The sequence below is a fragment of the Rhincodon typus genome, chromosome 23 (assembly GCF_021869965.1).
Source record: "Rhincodon typus isolate 14 chromosome 23, sRhiTyp1.1, whole genome shotgun sequence".
NCBI classification, from domain to species: domain Eukaryota; kingdom Metazoa; phylum Chordata; class Chondrichthyes; order Orectolobiformes; family Rhincodontidae; genus Rhincodon; species Rhincodon typus.
The window spans coordinates 21,574,107-21,599,000 of NC_063354.1; the positions used below are offsets into that span (position 1 = coordinate 21,574,107).

A 24,894-nucleotide genomic window follows, 5' to 3' on the forward strand; every position below is an offset into this window, starting at 1 on the left:
TGTCTCCCTACCCTGTTCTTCCTCCTACCTATCCCCTCCTCCCACCTCAAGCCGCACCCCCATCTCCTACCTACTAACCTCATCCCGCCCCCTTGACCTGTCCGTCCTCCCTGGACTGACCTATCCCCTCCCTAACTCCCCACCTACACTCACCTTTACTGGCTCCATCCCCGCCTCTTCGACCTGTCTGTTTCCTCTCCACCTATCCTCTCCTCTATCCATCTTTTATCCGCCTCCCCATCTCTCCCTATTTATTTCAGAACCCCCTTCCCCTCCCCCATTTCTGATGAAGGGTCTAGGCCCGAAACGTCAGCCTTTCTGCTCCTATGATGCTGCTTGGCCTGCTGTGTTCATCCAGCTCTGCACCTTGTTGTCTCGGATTCTCCAGCATCTGCAGTTCCTACTATCTCCATTGAAAGCTGACAGCTTTCCTCCAGCTATGCTAGTCAATGAAGCAGCACCAGGACAAGCAAAGAAACCCACATGACTGACAGCAGGAGAATACCAAATGCTGAATAAATGATTTTTGTATGAAATACTGGTTGGGTTAAATTGGTTTGAAATGGTGGTCTCCAAGTGTTGTTTATTTCACTATTGTGCCCAAGAGGGCACTGATACGGGAAGTAAGGGGGGACGGGGGAAGTAAGGCATGGTGTGTGATTCTTATGCAATGGAGATTTGGCTGCTGTTCAGTGGAATTGCACTCAGATGAGGTGGTCATGAATAGCATGGTCAGAAAAGGGATATGTTGGTTGCCTTTTCCCTCTCTCCTGCTTCTCCTCCCGTTATTGAGCTGCTACCCTATTCCTGGTGGAAAAAACTATATCCTCATGATGGCTAGATTGTACAGCATACAGCAGACCATGAAGAATTGGGACACAAATTGCAGTGCGCTTCTGCAGTTCAAGCAGTAGAATAATTGCTCAAGCACCTAATAGCCTCCATTAAGATGCTTCATGTAATAGCATGCTTGTCTTTAGTATATGCTGGCTACGTGTTGTACACATGTACACCACAGTCAAGAGCTCAATGATGTGGATTCCCCTAATCATGCAACAGGCACTGTCTCATCTGATAGGTTGCTCAAGCATGATGGGAATGGAGCACTTGGTCTGAACGTTTTTTTTTGTACAGTCTCTCGCGAAATTTGTGGGTTGTTGCATGGCCAGCATTTATTACCCTTCCCTAGCTGACCTTGAGAAGGTGATGGTGAGCTGCCTTCTTGAACTGCTGGAGTCCATTTGGTGTAGGTTACAGCCACAATGCCATTAAGAAGGCGATTCCAGGATTTTGACCCAGTGATGCTGAAGGGATGACAATATATTTCCAAGTCAGGATGGTGAGTGGCTTGGAGGAGAAGTTGCAAATGGTGGGTGCTCTCAGGTATCTGCTGCCCATGTTCTCCTAGATGATCATGGGTTTGGAAGATGCTGTCTTGGAGCCTTGGTGAATTTGTAGATGGTGCATACTGCTGTTACTAAGTATGAGTGGTGGAGAGACAGAATGTTTGTAGTTGTGCCTATCAAGCGAGCTGCTTTCTTCTGGATGATATCAAGTTTCTTGCAAGTTGTCGGAGTTGGGCTCACCCAGGCAAGTGGGGAGTATACCATCACACTGCTGACTCATGCTTTTTGACAGTCAGGAGGTGAGTTACTATTTTTAACCTCTGACCTGCTGTTGTCACCAAATCTTCATATGACTAGTCCAGTTCAGTTTCTGGTCAATGGTAACCCTTAGAATATTGATTGTGGGGATTCAGTGTTGGTAACATCACTGAATGCCAGGGAGCCAATGGTTAGATTCACACTGTTGGAAATGGTAATTGACTATCATTTGTGTGGTGTGAATGTTACTCGCCTATTGTTAGCCCAAGCCGAGATATTGTCCAGATCTTGTTGAATTTGTGCATGGTCTGCTTCAGTATCTGAGGAAGCATGACTGGTGCTGAACATTGTCCAGTCATCAGTGAACATTTCCAATTCTGACTTTATGATGGAGGGAAGGTCATTGATTGAGCAGCTGAAGATGGTTGGGCCAAGGGCATTGAATTCCGACAACCACAACTGTTTTCCCTTGTTCCAGGTATGTCTCCAACCAGCGGAGAGTCTTCCCCTGGATTCCTACTGACTTCAGTTTTGCTAGACATCCTTGATGCAACACTTGGTCAAAAGCAGCCTTGATATTAAGGGCAGTCACTATTGTATCAGGTCTAGATTTCAGTTCTTTTGTCCATGTTTGAATGAAAGTTGTAATGAGGTTGGGAGCTAAGTGGCATGGGCAGAACCCAAACTGACTGTCAGTGAAAACCGAAATAACTGCAGAAGCTGTAAATCAGGAACAGAAACAAAGTTGCTGGAATAGCTCAGCAGGTCTGGCAGCATCTGTGAAGGAAAAAACAGAGTTAATGTTTCGGGACCAGTGACCCTTCCTCAGAACTGATGGTGGCTGGGAAAACATCAGTTTATATGCAGAAAAATGGGAGGGATATGGGGTAGGGAGTAAACGATAGGATAGAGCCTAAACAGAGAAGAGCAGTTGGACAGACAAAGAGTTGATAATGATCAGGCTGGGAGGGTGAATAGTTGTTAATGAAGACTATTAGTGACTAACAACAGCCTGCCATTACACGCAACCTACGTGGTAACAAGGCCTGGTGTTTGGGGAAGGGGGCTGGGACATGGAAGAGTTTAGGCCTAAAATTATTGAATTCGATATTAAATCCAGAGGGCTGCAGGGTCCCCAAGCGGAAAAGGAGATGTTCTTCCAGCTTGCGTTGAGCTTCACTGAAACACTGCAGCAAGCCAGAGACAGAGATGTTGGCCAGGGAACAGATTGGTGCGTTAAAGTGGTAGGCAACAGGTAGTTCAGGGTCTTTTTTGCGAGCAGGACATAGACGTTCTGCAAAGCGGTCACCCAGTCTATGCTTCATTTCCCCAGTGTAGAGGAGACCACATTGTGAGCAGCAAATGCAGTTGACTAGATTCTGGGAAGTGCAGGTGAAGTGTTGCTTCACCTGAAAGGTATGTTTGGGCCCTTGGATACTGGGGAGAGAGGAGGTAAATGGGCAAGTGTTGCACCTTCTCGGCTACAGGGGAAGGTGCCGTAGGGCTGTGGGGGTGGTGTTGGGGGTGAAGGAAGTGTGGACCCGGGTATCCCAAAAGGAACAATCCCTGTGGAAGGCGGACAATGGAAGGGAGGGGAATATGAGTCTGTCTCGTCTCATATTCCCCTCCACTCCCCTCCCCTCCCTTGTCTGCCTTCCACAGGGACCGTTCCTTCCGGGACACCCTGGCCTTCCACAGGGATGGTGATGATGTTGTCTGAGATGTTATGTGTAAGGCATGATTCTGTGAGTATGACTATGTTAGGCAGTTGCTTGACTAGTCTATGACACTGTTTCCCAATTTTGGCAGTAGCCCCCACATTTTAGGGCTGTGCTTTCCAGTTGTTTCCAGTACCTTAGTCTTTGCTTTTTAGCAATCAATACAATTGAACGAGGGCAGTTAATAGTTAACCATATTGCTGTAAGTCTGTAATCACATGTGGGTTGGACTGGGTAAGGACAGCAGTGTTCTTTCCTGAAGGGCATGAGTAAACCAGATGGGTTTTTCTCCAGTGGCTTGCTTGGACATTAGACCTTTCAATTCCAGACTTTATTGCGGAATTCAAATTTCACTATCTGCTATGATGGGATTTGAACCTGGGTTCCCCAAACATTAACTGGGACTCTGGATTATTAATCCAGCGACAATACCAATCGGCCATCACCTACCCTTGGATATAGGAATGACTGCTGCTAAGACACTGGGGCACCCACCAGCATCATGTAATGAATAAAGTCACATGCTATCTGCATATTCTGCAAGTGGAACCCTGTGCACATGCAGCAGAATCATAGAGTTGTACAGCACGGAAACAGACCCTTAAGTTCAACGTGTCCATGCAGACCGGATATCCTAAATTAATCTAGTCCCATTTGCCAGCACTTGGCCCATATCCCTCCAAAGCCTTCCTATTCATGTATCCATCCGGATGCCTTTTAAATGTTGTAATTGTACCAGCCTCCACCACTTCCTCTGGCAGCTCATTCCATACACGCATCACTCTCTGCATGAAAAAGTTGCCCCTTAGGTCCCTTTTATATCTTTCCCCTCTCACCTTGAATCTATGCCCTCTAGTTTTGGACTCCCCTACATTTTGGTACAGCCCCCACAAAAGTATAAAATCAATGGTCCCCAACGCCAGAAGGAAGGCAATTATCCTGGCAAAACCATACGTACCTTCTGCTTCCTTAATGAACTCTGCTCTCCTTACACCATCAGTCACCTCCCTTGTGTAGTATTATGAACTTGGAAATGTCATCTGTTCTAGTCTGGAAGGATCCGAATGCAACAAAATTCATAGCCATAGCAGTTTCACATTGTTCTTGCCCTGAACTGTGACTAAGTCTAGTTGCAAGAAATTTCTGTGAATAACTCCTTTGTAAAATGTAGATGGTGTACAACCTATAGCTGGCTTAGGTTGAAAGAAAATAAATGTTTCTTGAAGACTTTATGTGGGTAAAGCCTCCTCCTGGGAATCCTTCTTCCTTCCCTCTGCAACCACCTCCCTATAGAGGCTTGTCCTTTTCTCCAAGTTTCCTTTGGTCGATTTCCCTTATGCTGCAAATAGGGTTAAGGACTAGAAACAAGTTGGTCTGACTGGACAATTGAAGTCAGGCCTAAAGCCTTCCTCATGTCCAACATTTAACCCTGTCATCTTTAGCAACCGTGGAAACCACCAAGCACTTCTACAAACTCAAACAGAATCAGTAGAATTTAATCAGCACAAACCTGAGAAATTCACAATGAGAAAAAAAATTACACACTGAAAAAGATGTAGAGTAATAGACAAGCTTAGATAGAGTGAAAGAGGAAAGTAATAGAGGACGTTGCCCATTTAAGAGGCTAGAAAAGAATGTAAAGCACTTTATATTAGAAGTACTCAGTCATAGAATTATACATCACAGAAACAAACGCTCGGTCCAACTCATCCATGCTGACTAGATATCCTAAACTGATCTAGTCCCATTTACCAGCATTGGGCCCACATCCCTCTAAATCCTTCCTATTCATGTACCTATCTAGTTGCCTCTTAATTGATGCAATTTTACTGGCCTCCACCGCTTCCTCTGGCAGCTCGTTCCATACACACACCACTCTCTGCATGAGAAAAGTGCCCCTCAGGTCCTTTTTAAATCTTTCCCCTCTCACCTTAAATGTATGTCCTGTAGTTTTGGTCTCCCCTACCCTGGGAAAAAGACCTTGCTTATTCACTCTATCCATGCTCCTCGTGATTTTATAAACCTGTACAAGGTCACCCCTCACCTTCCAACAGTCCAGGGAAAATAGCCTCAGCTTATTCAGCCTCTCCCTACAGCTCAAACCCTCCAACCCTGCATTGTCCTTGTGAATCTTTTCTGAATCCTTTTAAGTTTAACAATATCTTTCCTACAGCTAGGAGACCAGACCTGAATGCAGTATTCTAGAAGTGGGCTCACCAATGTTCTGCACAGACACAACATGACATCCCAATTCCTGAACTCAATGCATTGACTAATGAAGGCAAGCGTGCCAAACGCCTTCTTCACCACCCTGTCCACCTGCAACTCCACTTTATTGCTGACATTTTTTGAATATAAAACATCTGTTAAAGTCACCATTGTCCTACAGCATTTTCATCATTAAACAAATGAAATAAACTAACGCTTTATTTTTCCTCATTCCTCCTATGCCGCCATTACCTGCTTCACTGTTGTTCTGTGGAGTAGATATGGAAGGACTGGATCCTCCCTCTAGCACCTGCCAAATATCTTGAATAGAACTGTCTGCTCCATAGGATGACATTATTAGTTCCGATTGAGCGGATGGACCATGCATCATTGGTTGTGTCTGGCTTGGTTCTGGTACAAGAAAATGTGACTGGCTAGTCACTGAGATGGTGGTTTCCTTTGTTTTACCATTCATGGATTTTCCTGTTGACAGTACAGCTGGATTCTGAAAGTCAGATCAGAATAAGAAACATCCCATGCAGATTCAGTTGTAAGAATTAACCACATCTGTTTTTGTTAATTATTTACATATTTTAAGTAACTCTTTTTCCCTCTGCTGACGATGTTGACTTTTTGCTGAAATATAATTCTACAAGCACCAATAACGTTGCCCGAATGACCATTATTTGTCATCATTCCCAGTAAATTTCAGGCTAACAGATCACTGGAATAATAAAAGCCAAGCCTAATTTTGTCCACAGTTGTGTATTTCCACCAGAATACACAAATGCTAATCAGTGATGGGGATCATTGACTCTTACCCTTCCCAAGTCTACAAACCAGAATTGATAATGCTAATTGTGTAGCTCCTACTCCTGCAGTAAAGATCAATTAATTCATTATATGTTTGGGACTGAACATGAGACTTTCCTAGTATGTTTGGCTTAGCTACCTTTTGGATAAACTCAGAGAGCCATCAAACAATTCTTTAGGTATACCTTTCCTGTAGAATTTGGCTTTCAGATCATGCAAGAGAAACACCCAACAGAAATAGTCACTTGTCAGAATTGCTTCTAACACACAGATGGATTTGCAAATTTTCTTTTTCTCTTGCCAATTATTCCCTTTCTTTCTCCTTCCTTTCCTAAAGGTTTTGACTCCTGTCTGGGTTGCAGCTTGATGAGCGTTGGGTGTCATTCCTATTTGATTGAAGTAGTCATTCTTTTATGCATGAGCCCAGATATTCAGTTTTGGAAGGCGTGGTGGTAATCACAATTGAGCTAAAATCTTCTCCTCATCCAATATCCACAGAATTGTCAGTATATTTTCCAGTCGGGAACCAAACTGACACTGATGCTAAATGCAATCTTTGTAGACTGGCTGAAAATTGGTATCTAGTTTGGAGGTTCACTGATTTATTTGATTAAGTTACTCATTGCATTAACCAACTAATCAATCAGTGGTGACAGGATGGGTGTTGGTGCTTTGGAAGGCAGACACTGACGCAGGGCATGTAAAATAATGTAGCACAGAAGGAGGCCATTCTATATTGTGCAGAAATTTACACACCCGACTTTATATTTTGTTGTTTTATAGATTAGGAAAATTAAAGCAGGCAGAACGCTTTTTTTTGATGATGTTTAGCAGAGTATGATGGCAAGATCCCTGAAGGAGATCAGCCTTCGATTTCCTCACTTGACCACCCCCCAGTCTCAAACATCCAGAAAGTTTAAAATAAAAGTCTAATGTAACACTGAAGGGTAGTTCTTCACTTTCACATTTCCAATGATGTGCACGTGATGCATAAACTTCTTACAACCAATGTAAATGGAGAGACAATCACGAATGTTGCATCTAAACTACCAAACAAAGCCTATTGGTGGAAAAGGCATCCCACAAAAGTTATTGTCGCAAAGAGCATCAGTGGATTCCAGGGACCCCTGCTGTTTCAACAAGTGAGTTTTGCTGGAAAGAGTTTAATGTATGATGCCATCTATTGGCTAACATGGTAATGATGTCCTAGAAATAGGCAAAACAGCAGGTATCATCACAAAATGGATATGGATTAGGAAATCCAATTCAATTTACCCATCCAAAGGAACCTATTGCTTTTTTAAAATATTTGAAGATTTCCTTTGCACTAACAGTAAGGAAATTCACTCCATGCGTCAACATATTCTACCTGTGCAGAATTACACTGAAATTAGTTCTAAATTTGACCAATTATTGCAGTTTGAGCCTATGGGCCATCATTTTTGTCATTGGTGATTTGAAGTATTGTTTCAAATTTTGCTGTTCTATATCTTTGTATTCTATAATAATATGGAACCCATTTTGTACACCTGGCAATTCTCAGGATTACTAAACTTGGGCAGCAGGGTTGGCATTATAAACTGCGATATCATAGGGAGGCTATGATTTGATTCGCAGGTGAATATTGTAGCTTTGTCTCCCTTTCTCCAAAGTCAGAAAGTTAGTTTAAAGAGTTGGCATAGTAAAAATTTCAATTTTTCATTAAGTATTTCAAATACTTCAATAGGCTCCAGAGCTCAAGCAGCAGTTAGTGTCACTGTGCCCGAGGCCGAGAGCTTTCTGAACACGCGTATGGTTATCCTGAAGCTTAAGAATTTGTAAGGAGAACAGGAATGGATGATCACCAGGCAGTTTAAAAAAAAAGGTAGATGTGTATTGTTAGAATTCCGAGAGTGCAATCAGTCTTCACCATTGTCAGTATTTAAAACTGATGGTTTATCTGGGGAATGCTCAGCTGTACAGGGGGAATGAAGAAAGCTGAAAGAGCATTGGTTATAGGAAATTTGATAGTTAGGCAAACAGTCAGGGATTTCTGTCGACAGATATGAATGATATGTTGTCTCCGTGGTACCAGGTAAAAGATGTCACTTGAATGGCTGCAGAGTATCCTGAGGGGCAAGGTGGAACGTTCAGTAGTCGTGGTCCACACTTGTATCAGCAATACAGATTGGGTATTGCTGAAAAAAACTTTTGTCAATGTTTTACATCACTCATCACAATTCACAAGAAATACTAATATATTTTGTCACTTATCCAGACAGTTACCATGAAATACCAATATAAATGGAAAGCAACCTTTTCATATTGTGTGAGAAGAGTGCTGATTGTTTGACAACTAGTGACTGATTGTAAGGAGCATTTCCATGGAGAATACACCAGAATTGCAATGCCTCTACCAATCAGAGTCCACTAACTAACTACATATCCATTACATCGCTATATCTTGTGAATCATCCTAATGGGTGCAAAATGAAAAACCTCAACAAAATGTAGCTTTCTTCTGGCAATACTACCAAATAACTGTTAATATAGGTTGGAAGAGGGAGATAATCCTGGACTCAGGGATTTAGGGAGTTAGGTCAGAAATTAGCAAGCAGCCTTCAAAAAGTAGTGATCTATGGATTACTTCCGCTACTTTGTGTAAGTGAATACGGAAACATATGGTTGGACAGATGGTGCCAGAGGGAGAGTTCATTTGATTCTTATGACACACGGACCAGTTCCAGGGAAAGAAGTCCTTTATCGGTCAGACAGAGTGCACAGAAACAAAGCCAGGCCCAATTTACCTGCAGGGTGATTTGCAAGTGCTCCTGAGGTGACTTTAAATTAAATTGACCATTCTGAAGAAGGGTCATTGGACTTGAAATATTAACTCTGCGTTCTCTCCACAGATGTTGCCAGATCTACTGAGTTTCTCCGGCATTTTCTGTTTTTGCTTTAAACTAACTTGGTAGTAATACGGGATACAAGGGTGGAAAGAATATTGGAAGAGACAGATAGCACTTGAGTGAAAAATAGTAAAGTTTTAGGTGGGTTCACCATAAGGAAAGTATTGAATTCTATATTAGGGTTACAGTATATGTCTCTGACAATATGGAGTTTCGTAAATATGACTGATTAGTTGTAAATACAGACAGACACATGGAAATACGATGTGGTGGTGTTACCATATAGTCTGGTTGAAAGAAGGAATATAAAGAATATTCAGGGACAGACGTTGTTCAGGAAAGATAGGAAAGGAAAGAAAGGAGGAAAGGTGGCAGTATTAATATAGAAGGATATTGTAGTGCTGGAGAGAGAGGATGCCCAAGAGGGTCACGGTTAGAATCTATTTGGCTAGAACGAAAGAACAAAAAAGATGCAATTAGCACAATTTGACTGTGGAAAGGTTAAAGATTTTTAAAAAAAATTAATTCATGGGATGTCGGTGTCGCTGGCTGGCCAGCATTTATTGCCCATCTCTTGAGGTGGTGGTGGTGAGCTGCCTTCTTGAACGACTACAGTCCACCTGCTGTGGGTTGACCCACAATGCTGTTTGAGAGGGAATTCCAGGGTTTTGACCCAGTGACAGTGAAGGAACAGTGATATATTTCCAGGTCAGCATGGTGAGTGACTTGGAGGGAAATTTGTAGGGAATTCATATTCCCATGAATTGGCTGCCCTTGTTCTTCTAAATGGAAGGGGTCATGGGTTTGGAAGATGCCATCTGAGGATCAATGGCAAATTTCTACACAGCATCTTGGAGGTGGTATATACAGCTGCGACTGAGCATCGGTGATGGAGGGAGTGAATGTTTGTGGATGTGGTGCCAATCAAGTGGGCTGCTTCATCCTGGATGGTGTCAAGCTTCTTGAGTGTTGTCAGAGCTGCACCCAAGTGGGAAGTATTCCATCGCATTCCTGACTTGTGTCTTGTAGATGATGGATGGGCTTTGGGGAGTCAGGAGAATATTCGCTGTATTATTCCTAGGCTCTGGCCCAGTGTTATAGCCACTGTGTTTATGTGGCAGGTTGAATTGAATTTCTGGTCAATGGTAACCTCAAGAATGTTGATAGTGGGGGATTCAATGATGGTAACACCTGTGGTTAGATTGTGGGTGATGGTCATAGCCTGGCATTTGTGTGGTGCGAATGCCACTTGCCGCTTGTCAGCTCAAGCCTGGATATTGTCCAGATCTTGTTGCATTTGAACATGAACTGCTTCAGTATCTGAGGAGTTGCAAATAGTGCTGAACCTTGTGTAATCATCATCGAACATTCCCACTTCTGATCTTATGATGGAGGGAAGGTTGTTGATGAAGCAGCTGAGGATGGTTTGGCAAATATGAGCAAGAATGATTAATTGAGGTAAAGCCAATCTCAGTGGGATATGAATGGATCTGTTATGTAAAATGAAAGATTGGCAGGCAAAACTATAATGGAACAATAGGCTGCTTTTAGAGATAGAGTTCCAGTATATTAAAATCAATTCTCACCAAGGGGGTGGGAGGAAGCTAAGGAGAATACATCTAGAGTGCCTGGGATGACCAAAATGGAGCTGGAAAAATGTGCATATTACAGATGTCAGATGGATAATAATCTGACAGCCAGTTTGAATTTTGAAAGTTCAGAGGAGAAGCAAAAAAAAAAAGTACGAGATTGGCAACTAACATAAAAGTGAATCCAAATTTTTCTACAGGCATATAAATAGTAAAAAATTGGTTGAAAGGCATGATGCTGATTTAGGATTAAAAAGGGAATTGGCACAATAAACCAGGGGCATGGCTGAGGTATTAAATGAGTACTTTGCATCTGTTTTTTCAAGGAAAAAGACTCTGCATAGGTTATGGTCAAAGGAGAGTTAGTACAAATATTTTAAGAGTTTAAAATTGGTAAGGAGAAGCATGGATAAGCTGTCTTTACTTGATTTTTGTAAGACATAGGATCAGAAGAGCTGCATCCAAGGATAGCGAAATAAGTGAGAGTAGAAAGTGCCAAGGCACTGAGCATAAACATGTAGACATATGGACAAGAGTAGACAGGGAAAAACTGTCCCCATTGATAGAAGGATCAAAAATCAGAGGGCACAAGAAGCAATTGCAACAAGGATTTTCTTTCACTCAAGTGGTTAAGCTCCAGAATGTATTGCCTGAGACTGTGATAGGGCAGGCAGAGTTAAATGAGGCTCTCTAAAGGGAATTGGACCATTTGATGAAAATGAAACATTTGCAGGGCTGTGGGGAAAAGAGGGGTGAGTGGCATGAAGTGAATCGCCAGCACATATATAATGGGTCAAATAGCCTCTTATGTGCTGTAACCATTCCAATACACTACATGCTTTCAAGGCTTCACACCATTCCCTGTGGGAGGAAAAAAGAGTGTAAAGATATACAACACAACGTCTATGACATGGCCAGAATATAGGCCAAAGGCAAACAGTGACAGGAAGTGAGAAGTGATAAATAGTACATGTAATGGGAGGGGAGGAAAAATTGTTCAACAGTACTCAAAAACAGTTCAGGGAATAACCAAATAGGACAATATTTTTGCTACAACTATGTTTGAAACCAGTAATCAAATGGACTCTTCTCTACATACAGCTGAGTGGTTTATTTAATGCTAATTTTTCACTGAGAAACTTGCAATCTGTAGGAGCTTTGAAAATATGTAAATATAGCATTTTTTAAAGAAAGGGATACGATTGTAGTGGAGTACACAAGAGTCAACATCTAAATGCTGCAAAATAAAACTTCCCGATAAATGTTTTGGGGTTGTAAGCTGCTTTTAAGTTCAACTAACTGCCAGACATTTACACAAGTCTTCTTCACTTTTGCATTCATCGATTTCACCATGACCCTCAAAGCACTTGTAAAGCAACTTTCCTGGATGCCGACAAATACTTATTTTTGATCAAGAAGCTTCTTCTACATCACAGAGATCCATGTTTCAAGTTTTCAAAAATACTGTGACAAGTAAGGCAGCCTAGTACGAGAACTCTACTTGCTTGCTGAAAATGTTCACTTCTGCATCAGCTACAAAATGAACATTTTGGTTAATTTACATTCTGTAATATATCTCCATTCGGATCAACTGCTTGAAACAAATACTCAACTGACAAAAAAGGCTTTTGGAATATATTCTCTAGCACCTTACCATATTCCCGGTGTGTTCTTTTGTTTCAGTTTCCTTATCCTGGGCATTCTGGCCATTTTCACTCTCTGATGAATACTGCTGTACAGTGACGGGAACTTGTTTCAAGTGTTGCAGCTGTGCATATTGCAACTCCTGAAATCATACAATACTCTGTAGTTAATAATCTATAAAGAAGTTCAGCAGTGAACTAATGATGGTATTAACAAAATAAAAAAAAGGAAACCAGACTCTAGGTGTTACTCCAGGGTGGCATGGTGGCTCAGTGGTTAGCACTGCTGCCTCACAGCGCCAAGGACATGGGTTTGATTCTAGCCTCAGGTGACTGTCTGTGTGGAGTTTGCACGTTCTCCCTGTGTCTGCGTGGGTTTCCTCCAGGTGCTCTGGTTTCATCCCACAATCCAAAGATGTGTAGGTTAGGTGGATTGGCCATACTAAAATCTAGGATAAGGGTTGGGTCTGGGTGGGATGCTGTTTGGACACGGGCTGAATGGCCTGCTTCCACACTGTACGGATTCAATGATCTTCTATTCTATGATCTAGTCAGAGGGAGGAAGCAAAGTTGCCCAGAGAACAATTTTGCACCTATTGGCAGCAAGTACATCGCACAATTGTCAGAGTTATGAGTGTCTAGAAGACTTAAAAATTAGGCAAAAACTACCATAAAAAGCAAGGAAAGAGAAGAAAATTAAATTTTACAGAAGTATTTTTATGATAAGATGCACATTAGACTTAGAGAGAGGCATTTTATTTGAGTAAGGTTTTAAATAAGAGAAGTATTACACACACTAAGACAATCATCACCTGTGTAGTGAGTTGGTACTGTAAGTGCTCCAGAGTGGACAGACGATTCTGCACTTCCTGTGCTAGCTCTCTGGGAGACTGTGCAATTGGATCTGAATAGCCTACAGCAACAGGGGGCTGAAAATCTGCAAGTGAAAGGTATAGTTAAATGGTTGCATTCAGCAGTATCTGCAAAATAATGAAAACATGATCATAAAATGTAAATGGCAGTGACATGCAGAAAATGTTTATCACTGTAATTGGAACTGAGCTATGGTATTGATATTCTTTTGTACTTACTGAATTTATGCTGTTCTACAAAATAAAATTCTTATAAACCTGATAACAATGAGTTGTGTAACTGGTGACATACCATCTAATTTAGATCTAACCAGTTCTGCACGGAGTCGGTTCCCCATCTCAATCAATTGCTGTTTGTCACGGGATAGCTGACTGATGTAACGAGCTGCCTGCTTTAGTTTGCCTTGCAAAACAGACACTGTAGGACTTTGCTGCTTTGAGGGACTGTTAACCAATTTTGAGTGTACCAGTTGTTGTCGTAGTTGCAGAATTTCTCCCTGAAGCTCCTTGAAGAGTTGAGTCTGGGGTAGAAGAGGAACCAATGAATAATCACCAACTAACTCCTGAAACTATTATAATAAACATTTGATGGGTTAAAAGCAACAAAGATTTCTGTGTAGTTTTGAGATTTGTTCCTGGCAATCTTGAGGACTTAATTGCTTCTAAAATATTTCAAGGCATAACTTTCTTATTTCAGCTGTTAGGATCCTGCCATTCACATCTCTTTGACATATAACTTTTATTTCTTTACCTGTTGCGTTAGCACTCCTTTTAGTCTTACACATGAAATTTACCCTTTTGTAATTTAATCTTCCTTCTGCACTATCAGCCTTTCCCCACTGCATTGCTAAAAAAGAGACAGACATGCTGTTGCCGCTTTTAGAGTAATAGAGACGTATGGCATGGAACCAGATCCTTCAGTCCAACTCATCCATGCCTACCAGATATCCTACATTAATCTCGTCCCATTTGTCAGCAATTGGCCTATATCCCTCTAAATCCTTCCTACTCATGTACCTATCCAGATGCCTTTTAAATGTTGTAATTGTACCAGATTTCACCACTTCGTCTGGCAGATCATCCCATACACGCACCACCGTGTGTTTGAAAACGTTGCCCCTTAGGTCCCTTTTAAATCTTCCGCCTCACCTTAAACCTATACCCTCTAGTTTTGGACTCCACTAACCTGGGGAAAAGATCTTGGCTACTCACCCTATCTGTGCCCCTCATGATTTTATAAACTTCTATAATATCACCCCTCAGCCTCTGACGGTCCAGGGAAAATAGCCCCAGCCTATTCAGCCTCTCTCTATAGCTCAAACCCTCCAACCCTGGCAACATCCTTTTCATCTGAACTCATCATGACAGACACAAGAATGTCAAATTTCAAAAGGAGCAACAATTTATACTGCACAAGGAAAAAGGTGCTCATTGATTGCACAGTGGAACTAGTGTCAACTTGCCATTCTCAATGGCATTGTCTTGACCAGTCAGAGTAAACTTATCACTTAAACACACAAATTAAGAGAGGGCATAAATAGGATGTGTGTTAGTGGTACTGTGACGATGCTGTGGCTTTAAGAGGTATGCTTTGTCCTGTTTTCCTTTAGAGAGAGACTGGGGCACAGGTGACAAGCAGTCTATGAGAAGATAAACAACTTATGAAGCCTTAGGTGTTTCTTTTTAAAAAGCTGGAACAATAGAAACAACCTGAATGGGTGTGGTCAAACTCCCATAGAACCAGGATCTTTAGTTCAACTTTCAGCAGTTGCTGTTGGGGTTTTGAAGAAGTGGAAGCTATTTTTTGTTCACCTCTTGATTTTAGCCAAAAGTTGGGGTTTCTCTACCTGCAACGGGAGCTGCAAGTGAGACAATCTGTTTTCTGAAATTGCCTTTTGCCAAGAGAGTGTGTTTATGGCATATTACTATATTGGAACATATACTGTTTAGTAGTAAAATAATCTCTTATTCTGTTAAGTTTTCCAATAGAGTTAAATTATTCCTCTTTCTTTTGTTGTACTTTAACTATAGTATTCGAATAAATTGTGTTTTGTTTAACATTGAGTAGTTTGACCAATTGAATTGGGTCTGGAACACAGCATTTTACATTTACCTTTAAAATAGCAAAAAGTTATGGTCTAGGCTACCTTCTTAATTATTTTGAGAGGGTCTGGTCTGGTCCATAACTGTAGTCTGTACTAACTGAATCATATTCGGTAACCAATGTACAAAACAAGTTAGCTACATACAATGATCTCCCCTTATACTTGTTAAAATGCTTCAATCGTTTAGCACGACAAATTACTGTCTGTTTGTGGCCAAGGCCTTTATGCAAATACTTTTCCTAAATTGCATAATGTATACGGTAGTGTAAAATGCTATTTGTATTTCATACGTTATATTAGAGCATGGTCATGGTAGATACAGCTACAAAAGCCTTTACAAGTTTATTGATGGAAACAGATTCAATGGTAATTTTCAAAAAAATAGAACTGGCGCTTAGGGAAGGGAAAAATTGCAAGGCAAAGGGAAAAGAGCAAGGGAATAGGATGAATTGACGGTCTTTTAAAAGGTCGGCACAGGCTCCATTCATTGAATGGCCTCTTTCTGTGGTATATAACTGTTATTTGATCAGTTAAATTTGATTTAGTGCACAGAGAGAGAAATTGTGTCAATCCTGTATGTTGCTGCAAGCAGTTACAAATAACAGGTAGCCTCAGGATCTGTAGCATCTGGTTTAGAAGGAAGCAATGCAACATGCTGAAAAGTTGTTAATAGGAGCTTTTAACTCTCTTACTTTGTTGTATATTCCATTGATAAAAGTCTATAAGAAACCAATGAAGTGTAAAATAGACCCAAATAAGTGCATTGTGCTAAAAATGAACTTTTATTGAAGTTGGCTAGGCATGTAAGGGGTTCATAACATCTGTGGATAGATCCACATTTCTAACTAAATTCAAATTATTGATTTAATATGAGGATGTTTGATATCTACCTGCCACCACTGATTTCAATTTTTAAAAATGTGCTAACTGTATACTAGATATTCAGGTTAATAAAGCACCGGTGGTATTATCTAGTTTTTTGGAATCCATAGTTGACACAAGTCCAATTATTGCTTAGGATTTTGAAGCCCTTTGGGCGATGTTTGAATGAAAAAATAAATTTGACAGTTTCAAACTCCTTAGAAGGTTTTCCTGTATTAGCAAAGATTCAAATCTGCTAGACACACACACAGGTTATATTTTTGTAATTCTAAATTGGGCTATGTAAAGTAACACTGAAGTGTTTTGTTTTGAAATGCATATACAGTGTCAACACCTATTATAAAGAGGAACAATTCTTCTCCATGGGCAATAACGGATTAAACTATTCTAGTGAAGGAAATGGTACAGACAGGAGACCCTCAAAGGGAAATCTGGGTGTAAACAATTTATTCAAAACTGGATGTCTTGTAAATAATAGCTTTGACGTAGGCATGTACCTGTTCAACCACAAATGGAGTACAGCCACTCACCAAATCCAGCTTCAGAGCTGAAACCTGGAAAGAAGATTAATATTTGACATGAGTTTTTCCTTCCCATCCTTTCAAAATTATTAATAGCTAACTAAGCATAACACTGTCAGGAAACCTGTTCAGATCATTTTCAATGCAACTCACAATCCAAAAACAAGATGTCCTATAGTTTATGTGGCTCCACCTAAGGAGATACCTCTGATTGCACAAGTACTTCTTCTAGCCAGAATTAATAACTTGACAAGAGAGGACCATTTTCTCTGAAACTATATCAGTGTTATGGCAGGTACTAAGTCAACTCAAAGCACCTTCTTTCAGAAACAGGAAATGCTCATTCTCCCCATTGTTGACATTTCAGGAATATTTTGGCAGATCCAAGGAATATATAAATAACTGTTCTCTTGAAGTCATTTATTTTTGGATCCCAGCCAACAATTTGCACTAGATATATCGCCTTTAATGCAGTAAAACATTCCAAGGTACTTCAGAGGCCAAGGCACACAAGAATATATTTGAGCAGATGCACACATTTCGATTAAGGAGAGCGTTAAAAGGAGAGGCAAGTAGGGAGGCAGAGGGATTTAGGGAGGGAATTCCAGAGGTTAGGACATCAGTAGCTGGACGTGTGGATACCAACAAGGGGTGATTAATGGGTAATTAAAATCAGGAACAAAAGGCCAGAAGTAAAGTAGAACAGAAATTCTGGAGGGTTGAGAGTTGAGGAAATTAAAGATATGGTGTGATTTAAAAAGCAGGACTAGAATTTTAAAACCGAGGTAACATTGGAGGTTAGAGAACAGAGTGGTCATGAGTTTTGAATGCATTCCAATTGAGGGAAAGTGGAAAAAGGAAGGTCAGCCAAGAAAACATTAAAATAGTCAAGTCTAAAAGTAGCAAAAGCAATGATAAGGGTTTTGGTAGATAAGGTGAGCCACGGGTTTGATACAGGATTACATGAAGATGGACAGAAGCATCCCTGATCATGAAGCTGATCTGGTTGATAAATGATGTGAAGCTCAGCATCAGATAGGCTGGCAGGGCTCCACTCATCTGGCTGAGCTTTAGAAAGTGACAAAAAGAGGCATAGAACAGATTTGATAGCTAAAGAATGAAATTTTTGGCAGGGACAGAAAGCAATTACTTTTGTTTTCTCAATAATTAACTGGACAAAGTTTCTGCTCATTCAAGACTGATTGTTATACTAGGATGGCAAAAATCATATACGGTGAAGAAATTGAGAATGAATGGCGAAGCTGAGCTGTTATGAAGGTACAGATGGAACCAACAGTTGGATCTTCAGATGATGTTGCCCAGAGCCAGCATGTGGATGAGAAATAGGAGGGAGCCAAAAATTGACTCTTGCTGATCTCCAGAGGTAACAGTGCAGGAGTGGGAACAAAAACCCACTGTAGATAATTTTCTGACTACAACTGGACAGATATGAATGGAAACAGTGCATGCAGTCAAACCGTGCTGGAGGACAGAAGAGAGGCTTTAGAAACAGTAACAGGAGGAACGGTTTCAAAAATGAAACATGTTTATTTTGGGATTTAGAAACAGAATTTAACTCATTACCTCATTTCCTAAAGCCAGAGTTTCTGCGTTTTGTTGAAGATTCCCCTTAAAGTATTCATCTGCCTCCCTGTGTGCTTCTACCAACTGTAATTCCAGTTCAGAAATTCGCTCATTTAGCCTCACAATTTCTGCACTTGTTCGTTGTTGTTGGCTGGTTAATTCATATCTCAGTTGGTCGATTTCAACCTGCTTCTGACGTAACTGTGAAGAAGGAGAAACTTTACAGAAATCCAGGTAAGAAGTCAATTTCAGATTTCCATTTAAACAGACATACGTGAAACAGAGCATAAGGTTCTCTTATTTGTAAGCTTAGTTGCAATTGGCAGTGAGAAGCATCCTATGTTGCATGTGGATTTTATTATAACTGAAGAACAGTTAACAATTGTCAGCAAACATAGTAAGCCATGAAGTTTACATTTTCAAACTCTTCACATATTATTAGTAAAAAAATTTACAGCTTCATGCCAGAACATGATAGGCTGAATTTTATACGACAACTGTGTGCAGGAAAACAGGTGAGTGGATCCATAAATTTCAGCGGCATTCCATTCGGGCTGCAGACCCTCCTATCACTGACCTGCCCAACCCTGTTCCTACTGTGATTTCATGAGCAGCTGTGTTGGGTGGATACCCAACCATGGCCCCATTGAGGACCTTAATTGAGGAAATAATACCCAATTAAGGACCTCATCTCACTGGTCCTCAGATTTAACAGGCTGTTGAGAGTCCAGTGTTCACTCACGCTAGTTTAACCTGAGGGCTGCTGACTAATTGAAGGGGTGTGGTTGCCTCTTTCTGGGCCCCCAGTGCCAATACGCAGTTCTACTCCACAGCTGTTTGTCCCTACATGCACTCTTTCCACTCTCTGCCATGTTCAACATGTCTGCAGCCTCTCCTGGCTGGGCCCTGTCACAGCTCTATCTGCAAGTCCATATCTATCATAGAATACTATCTCGCTGACTGACCTGATCTGGAACCTGAGCCGTGGCCACTGTTCCAGCTGGTGCTGCCAATGTGCAGAGCAGCTGGCTTCCCATTGCCAGCAGCTCTATGAAGCAGGGCTTCTTCCTATAGATAGATGGAAGCCCCATTTCATATTAATTAAAGAACCATCACCTGAAAAATAGGCATGTTTCTGACATGTAGTAGCAGCTGTAATTTAGCCTGAAGACTGTACAATTTCCTGGTGATAGTTTTCATTGTCTAAGCTCATAAAAGATTTAGAGGACATTCCAGGTATTCTCTAGGGAGAATACACGCACAATATTTTAAGAGTGCAACACTCAGGTTTTAGTTCATGGGGGACTACATGCTTATGGAAACTGCTGCTAATTTTTAGTGCGTAAAGAGATTAAAACCTGTGAAAACAAGCAAGTGTGACTTATGTTATCTGAACTCTAGGAGTGCGATAGAACACACTCCAGATTTCCCACAATGGCTCTGCAAGTTTATCCTGTGATTAGCTGCCTCTTACAGCCCAGATAATTTCCATATCCAATCTCTGGTCTGTGTCTGAGGTAAGATTATTTTGGCTAGGCTGCAGTGTCCCCTGGATTCTAAGAGAAATTAATCAGTGATCCTGTTGTGATCACATACAAGAGTCAAATAAAGAAACAATCAAGCTCAGATGTAATGTTCCTGCAACAGAATAGCCAAACAGCATTCACATTTGAATAATAGCTACCAAGCTGTTGACATAAAACTTGAAAATATTGTGATATGAGAGGAGGATAGCAATAAAACTCAGGGACGGCACGGACAGGCTGGTGTACCGTGCGATCAAGTGATGCTTGAAATTTACTGCAGGAAAGTATGAAGTGATTCATTTTGTATGGAAGAATAAAGCGTTTCTATATGACAAGTGTAAGGCCTGGTGAGAACTAAGGGTATATATAAACATTCACTGAAGGTGAAAGGGCAGGGAGAAATAGGTCCCATTGGCAGAAGACTCAAGAACCAGAGGACATCAGTTCAAAGTGAGTAGCAAAAAATGCAAGAGCAACAGGAGGAAAAATCTTTTCATGCAGCAAATGGTTTAGATCTGGAATGCACTGCAAGTGTGGTGGTGTCAGTTAGCTCTGTTAGCTGGACAGCTGGTTTGCAATGCACAGTGATGCCAACAGTGCGAGTTTAATTCCCACACCAGCTGAGGTTACCATAGAGGATGCTCCTTCTCAGTTTCTGCCCTTACCTGTGCCACAGTGATCCTCAGGTTAAACCACTGCCAGTTGTCTCTCTCTAATGAGAGCTTGGCCCTATGGTTACTTTACTTCTTTGGGAGCCAGTTAGCTCAGTTGGCTGGATGGTCAGCTTGCAATGCATAGTGACACCACCAGCCTGGGTTCAATTCCTGCACCGACTGAGGTTACCATGAAGGACCTTCCTTCTCAACCTCTCTCCTCACCCGAAGCGTGCTGAACCTCAGATTAAATCACCACCAGTCGTCTCTCTCTGTTGAGAGTGCAGCTCTATAGGCTGGTAAGACTATGGCGGCTTTACTTTACATCATAATAACTACATTGACTGACCAGCGTTTTGGAATATCTTTAGTTCCTGAAAGATACTACACAACCGAAAATTCATTTTCTTTTAATCATGGTAAATAGCTCTGCAATTGTATTTCACAGGATGTTCTTAAAAGTACAAATACATGCAGAGGTATACTCACCATGAAGAATTCTATCTTTGTCTACAGTCAGTCATTTGAAAAATGTCCTATTTGATGGCAGATTTATATTTTTTAGTTTATCCTTCCTGCAGCCTTGTGGAGATGCAAGTTGTCTTGAATTATCTGTATTAATTGGGCTTTGACAATAAGCAGTGTTATTGAGTCAGCAAGAATCTTATCCTTTCAGGTTGTGATTCAGACTAACTGGTAATTTTACCCATGGTCTGGCGGATGGAAAGATCTGTCCATCTGCTTGGAGGCAATTTCACTATAGGTTTCTACATGAATTATCCAGATTTTTGTCAAACATTACCTGTTGTGTGAGCTGTCCTACCAGAAAGTTCAAATGTACAATCCTAGCTTCATGCTTCTTTGTAGTAGTAGCTGCAGAGATCTTTTCAGCTCGAAGGCCAGCTAATATAAAAGGGGGTAAAAAAAGAGATAGATGTATAAAACATATATAAAGTACAGAATTAATCCTTTCAATGTTATTGAGGCACATTTAAGTAGTCAAGGCTAAATAGCAAAACGATATGGGCTTAAACTCCAAAGTGAAGATTTAAGCTTTTGCCACTAATAATACCTCAATAAGTAATGTAAAGTGTGAAATGCTGTTCCCGAGAAGGCCGTTGATTAAAAATTGATAAATGTGTTGTCAGGCAATGTTATGGTGATGGGGATAGGAGGTCTTTGTCACTGTAGAGGTGCATAGTTGGAAACTAATTTCGGGGTCAACTTTAACACCAGGGTTGCAAACAATCTGGCTCAGCTTCAGTCATTTATCAGGTAGAAGAATAGAATTGGTAGCTAGGGAATGGAATCTACGACAATGGTTTGGTCTTTCCTCTTATTGTACAACTTAAGTTTAAGTGTCTACAAGTGGAGGTTGTATAGTTCAGAGTCATATTTGAAATATTTCATTTAGTTAGTAAATCTAAACTGAGTACATATTAACATCTCTTTTCTTCCACCTTTAGGCAATAACTCCCTACTATCAGGTTAAACTTCTTACAACCAGCTGATTGATTTCTGAACAATTTACAATCTTTATTCAGCTTAGATTTATTGACAAACTGGCCCATTCGAAATGTAGGTACTTTCTAATCAGTTCATTCAGAGATGGTATTACATACCTCTAGAGCAGATGCGACTTGAATGCAGGCCTCTTGATTCAGAGGTAGGGACAATACCAGTGTGCCAAAAGAGCTTTCATGTTGATATTTTCTAATCAATATGATCAGAGGTATTATTAAACACCTCTGGAGTAAGTGGGACTTGAACCCTGACTCTTGATTCAGAGATAGAGACACTAACATTGCGTCATTAGAGCCCTAAATGCCTTCACATAAAGCTCCTAACGCTACCACCCTCATCAGAGGGCACTTAAATGTAATTTATACAATTAACACTCCCAATATTTAATTAGGGAAGGTTTCTATATATTCAATACTGGATGTTGGACAAGCAGTTTTGGCATTTTAGAGATAGTGCAGTGGTTAAAGGAAATGGTGCTGTTGTACAGCTGAGGGATACATGTGGAAAGTAACACTAAGCTTTTAGATGCTGCTGCTGAGGCGCAGCATGTTGATGAGAAAGAGGAAGGGTCCAAGAACAGGAAAATAAGTTAGAGTCATAGTGTCATCTAGCATAGAAACAGGCCCTTCACTCTACCATGTCTACGCTAATCAACAAACACAAAACTACACTAATTACATTTACCTGCACTTGGTCCATAGCCTACTATGCCCTGGCATTTTAAGTACTCATCTAGATGCCTCATAAGTGTTGCAAAAGTACTTGCATCCACATTCCATCTGGCATTGCTCTGTCAATTTTACCAGCTGATCAATATCAGACTGTAGCCTGAGACCATCCTCTTCACTATCAACATCACCAACAATTTTCATCTCATCTGCAAACTTACTAATTATACCTTCCGTATTCACATCTAAGTCACTGATGCACATAGTAAAACAGCAAGAACCATGTCCAAAACATGTGGTACACTGCTGGTCACAGGATTCCAATTACAAAAACAACCCTCCACCATCACCCTTTGCCTCCTGTTTGTAAGCCAATTTTGGGTCCAGTTTGCAAACTTGCCTTGGATCCCATGGGGTCCTACCTTTTGGACCAGTCTTCCATGTAGCACCTTGTCAAAGGCCACATCAACTACATTACCCTCGTCAATATATTTAGTCCACTTTTCAAAAAACTCAATTAAATTAGTCAGACAGGATCTTCAACTAAATATCAGTGCTGACTATCCCTGATCAATCCCTGCCTTTCCAAGTATTTGATTAATCCTATCTTTCAGAATTTTTTCTAATAATTTCCTACCATTGATGTCACGCTAACTGGTCTGTAATTACTTGCCCTAACCCTGTTGCCCTTCTTGAACAAAGGAACCATATTAGCTATCCTCGAGTCACCTGTGGCCAGCAAAGTATTAAATATATCTGCTAGGGCCCCAGCAATCTCCTCTCTTGCTTCCCATGACAGCCTGGGATACATCTCATCAGGCCCTGGGGATTTTTTCTTTATTCGTTCACAGGATAAGGGCATCACTGGCTAGACAGCATTTATTGCCCATCCCGAATTGCCCAGAGGACAGTTAAGAGTCAACCACATTGCTGTGGGTCTAGAGTCACATGTAGGCCAGACCAGGTAAGGATGGCAGTTTCCTTCCCTAGAGGACATTAATGAACCATATGTTTTTCCAACAATTGACAATGGATTCACAGTCACCATTAGACTTGTGATTCCTGATATTTATTGAATTCAAATTCCACTATCTGCCGTGGCGGGACTCAAACCCGGGTCCCCAGAGCATTATCTGGGTCTCTGGATTAACAGTCCAATGAGAATGCCACTAGGCCATGACCCTCAGTGCCTATTAAAGCATCTAATACCTCCTCCTCCTTATTAATCTAAATGTTTTCCAGAACTTCACCAGCCCAACTGAAATCCTCACCTACACTGTCTTTCTCCTATGTGAATGTAGATGAGAAGTATTTATTTAAGACCTCATCCACGCCCATTGGCTCCATGCACAGGCTGCCCCCTTTGGTATCTAATAGGTCAGACTCTTTCCCTAGTAATTCGCACACTATTAATATACTTATAAAAAGCCTTGGGGGTTTTCCTTGATACCATCTGCCAAAGATATGGTCCCTCTTTGCCCTCCTCATTTCCTTTTTACGCAACCTCCTATAATTTCTGTACTTTTGAAGGCCTCCCTCCTTTTATGATGCACCATACCTGACATATGCTTTCTTCCTTTTTTTTCATTAAACTCTTGTTGTTCTTTGACATCAGGGTTCTGCAGAAATACTGCCCTTGCTCTTAGGAGGAACATGCTGGCCTTGAATTCTCACTGTACTACTTTTAAAAGGCTCCTACATTCCATCTGTCATTACTCTGTCCATTTTACTAGCTGATAATATCAAACTGTAGCTTAAGACCATCGCCGTTACAATCAACAACACCACCAATTTTTGTGTTATCTGCAAACTTACTAATTATACCTTCCACATCCACATTCAAGTTGTTAATGTATATAACAAAACATTAAGGATTCCAGCAATGAACTGTGTCTTACAAAGCTGGTCATAGACTTCCAATTACAAAAGCAACCCTCCATCATCATCATTTGCTTCCTATTTGTAAGCCAATTTTGGATCCAAGTAGCTCTTCCCAGTCTATGCTTGCTAGATCCTGTCTAATTAAATTGAAATTAGCCTTCCCTTAGTTTAAACACTTAACTTCTGCACTATCCTTATCCATAATGACTTTGAAA

The 24,894-nt window shown here is 40.9% G+C and overlaps 1 protein-coding gene across 1 annotated transcript in view; it reads right to left on the bottom strand.

Moving 5' to 3' along the window:
- ccdc57 (coiled-coil domain containing 57) overlaps positions 1–24,894 on the bottom strand; it is a 159,129-nt gene that overhangs the window by 14,726 nt on the left and 119,509 nt on the right. The window contains 7 exon segments of the mRNA XM_048611036.1: positions 5,783–6,035; positions 12,475–12,606; positions 13,276–13,400; positions 13,628–13,856; positions 16,820–16,876; positions 18,428–18,628; positions 21,409–21,509. Of these exon segments, the coding sequence (XP_048466993.1) occupies positions 5,783–6,035; positions 12,475–12,606; positions 13,276–13,400; positions 13,628–13,856; positions 16,820–16,876; positions 18,428–18,628; positions 21,409–21,509 (1,098 nt within the window).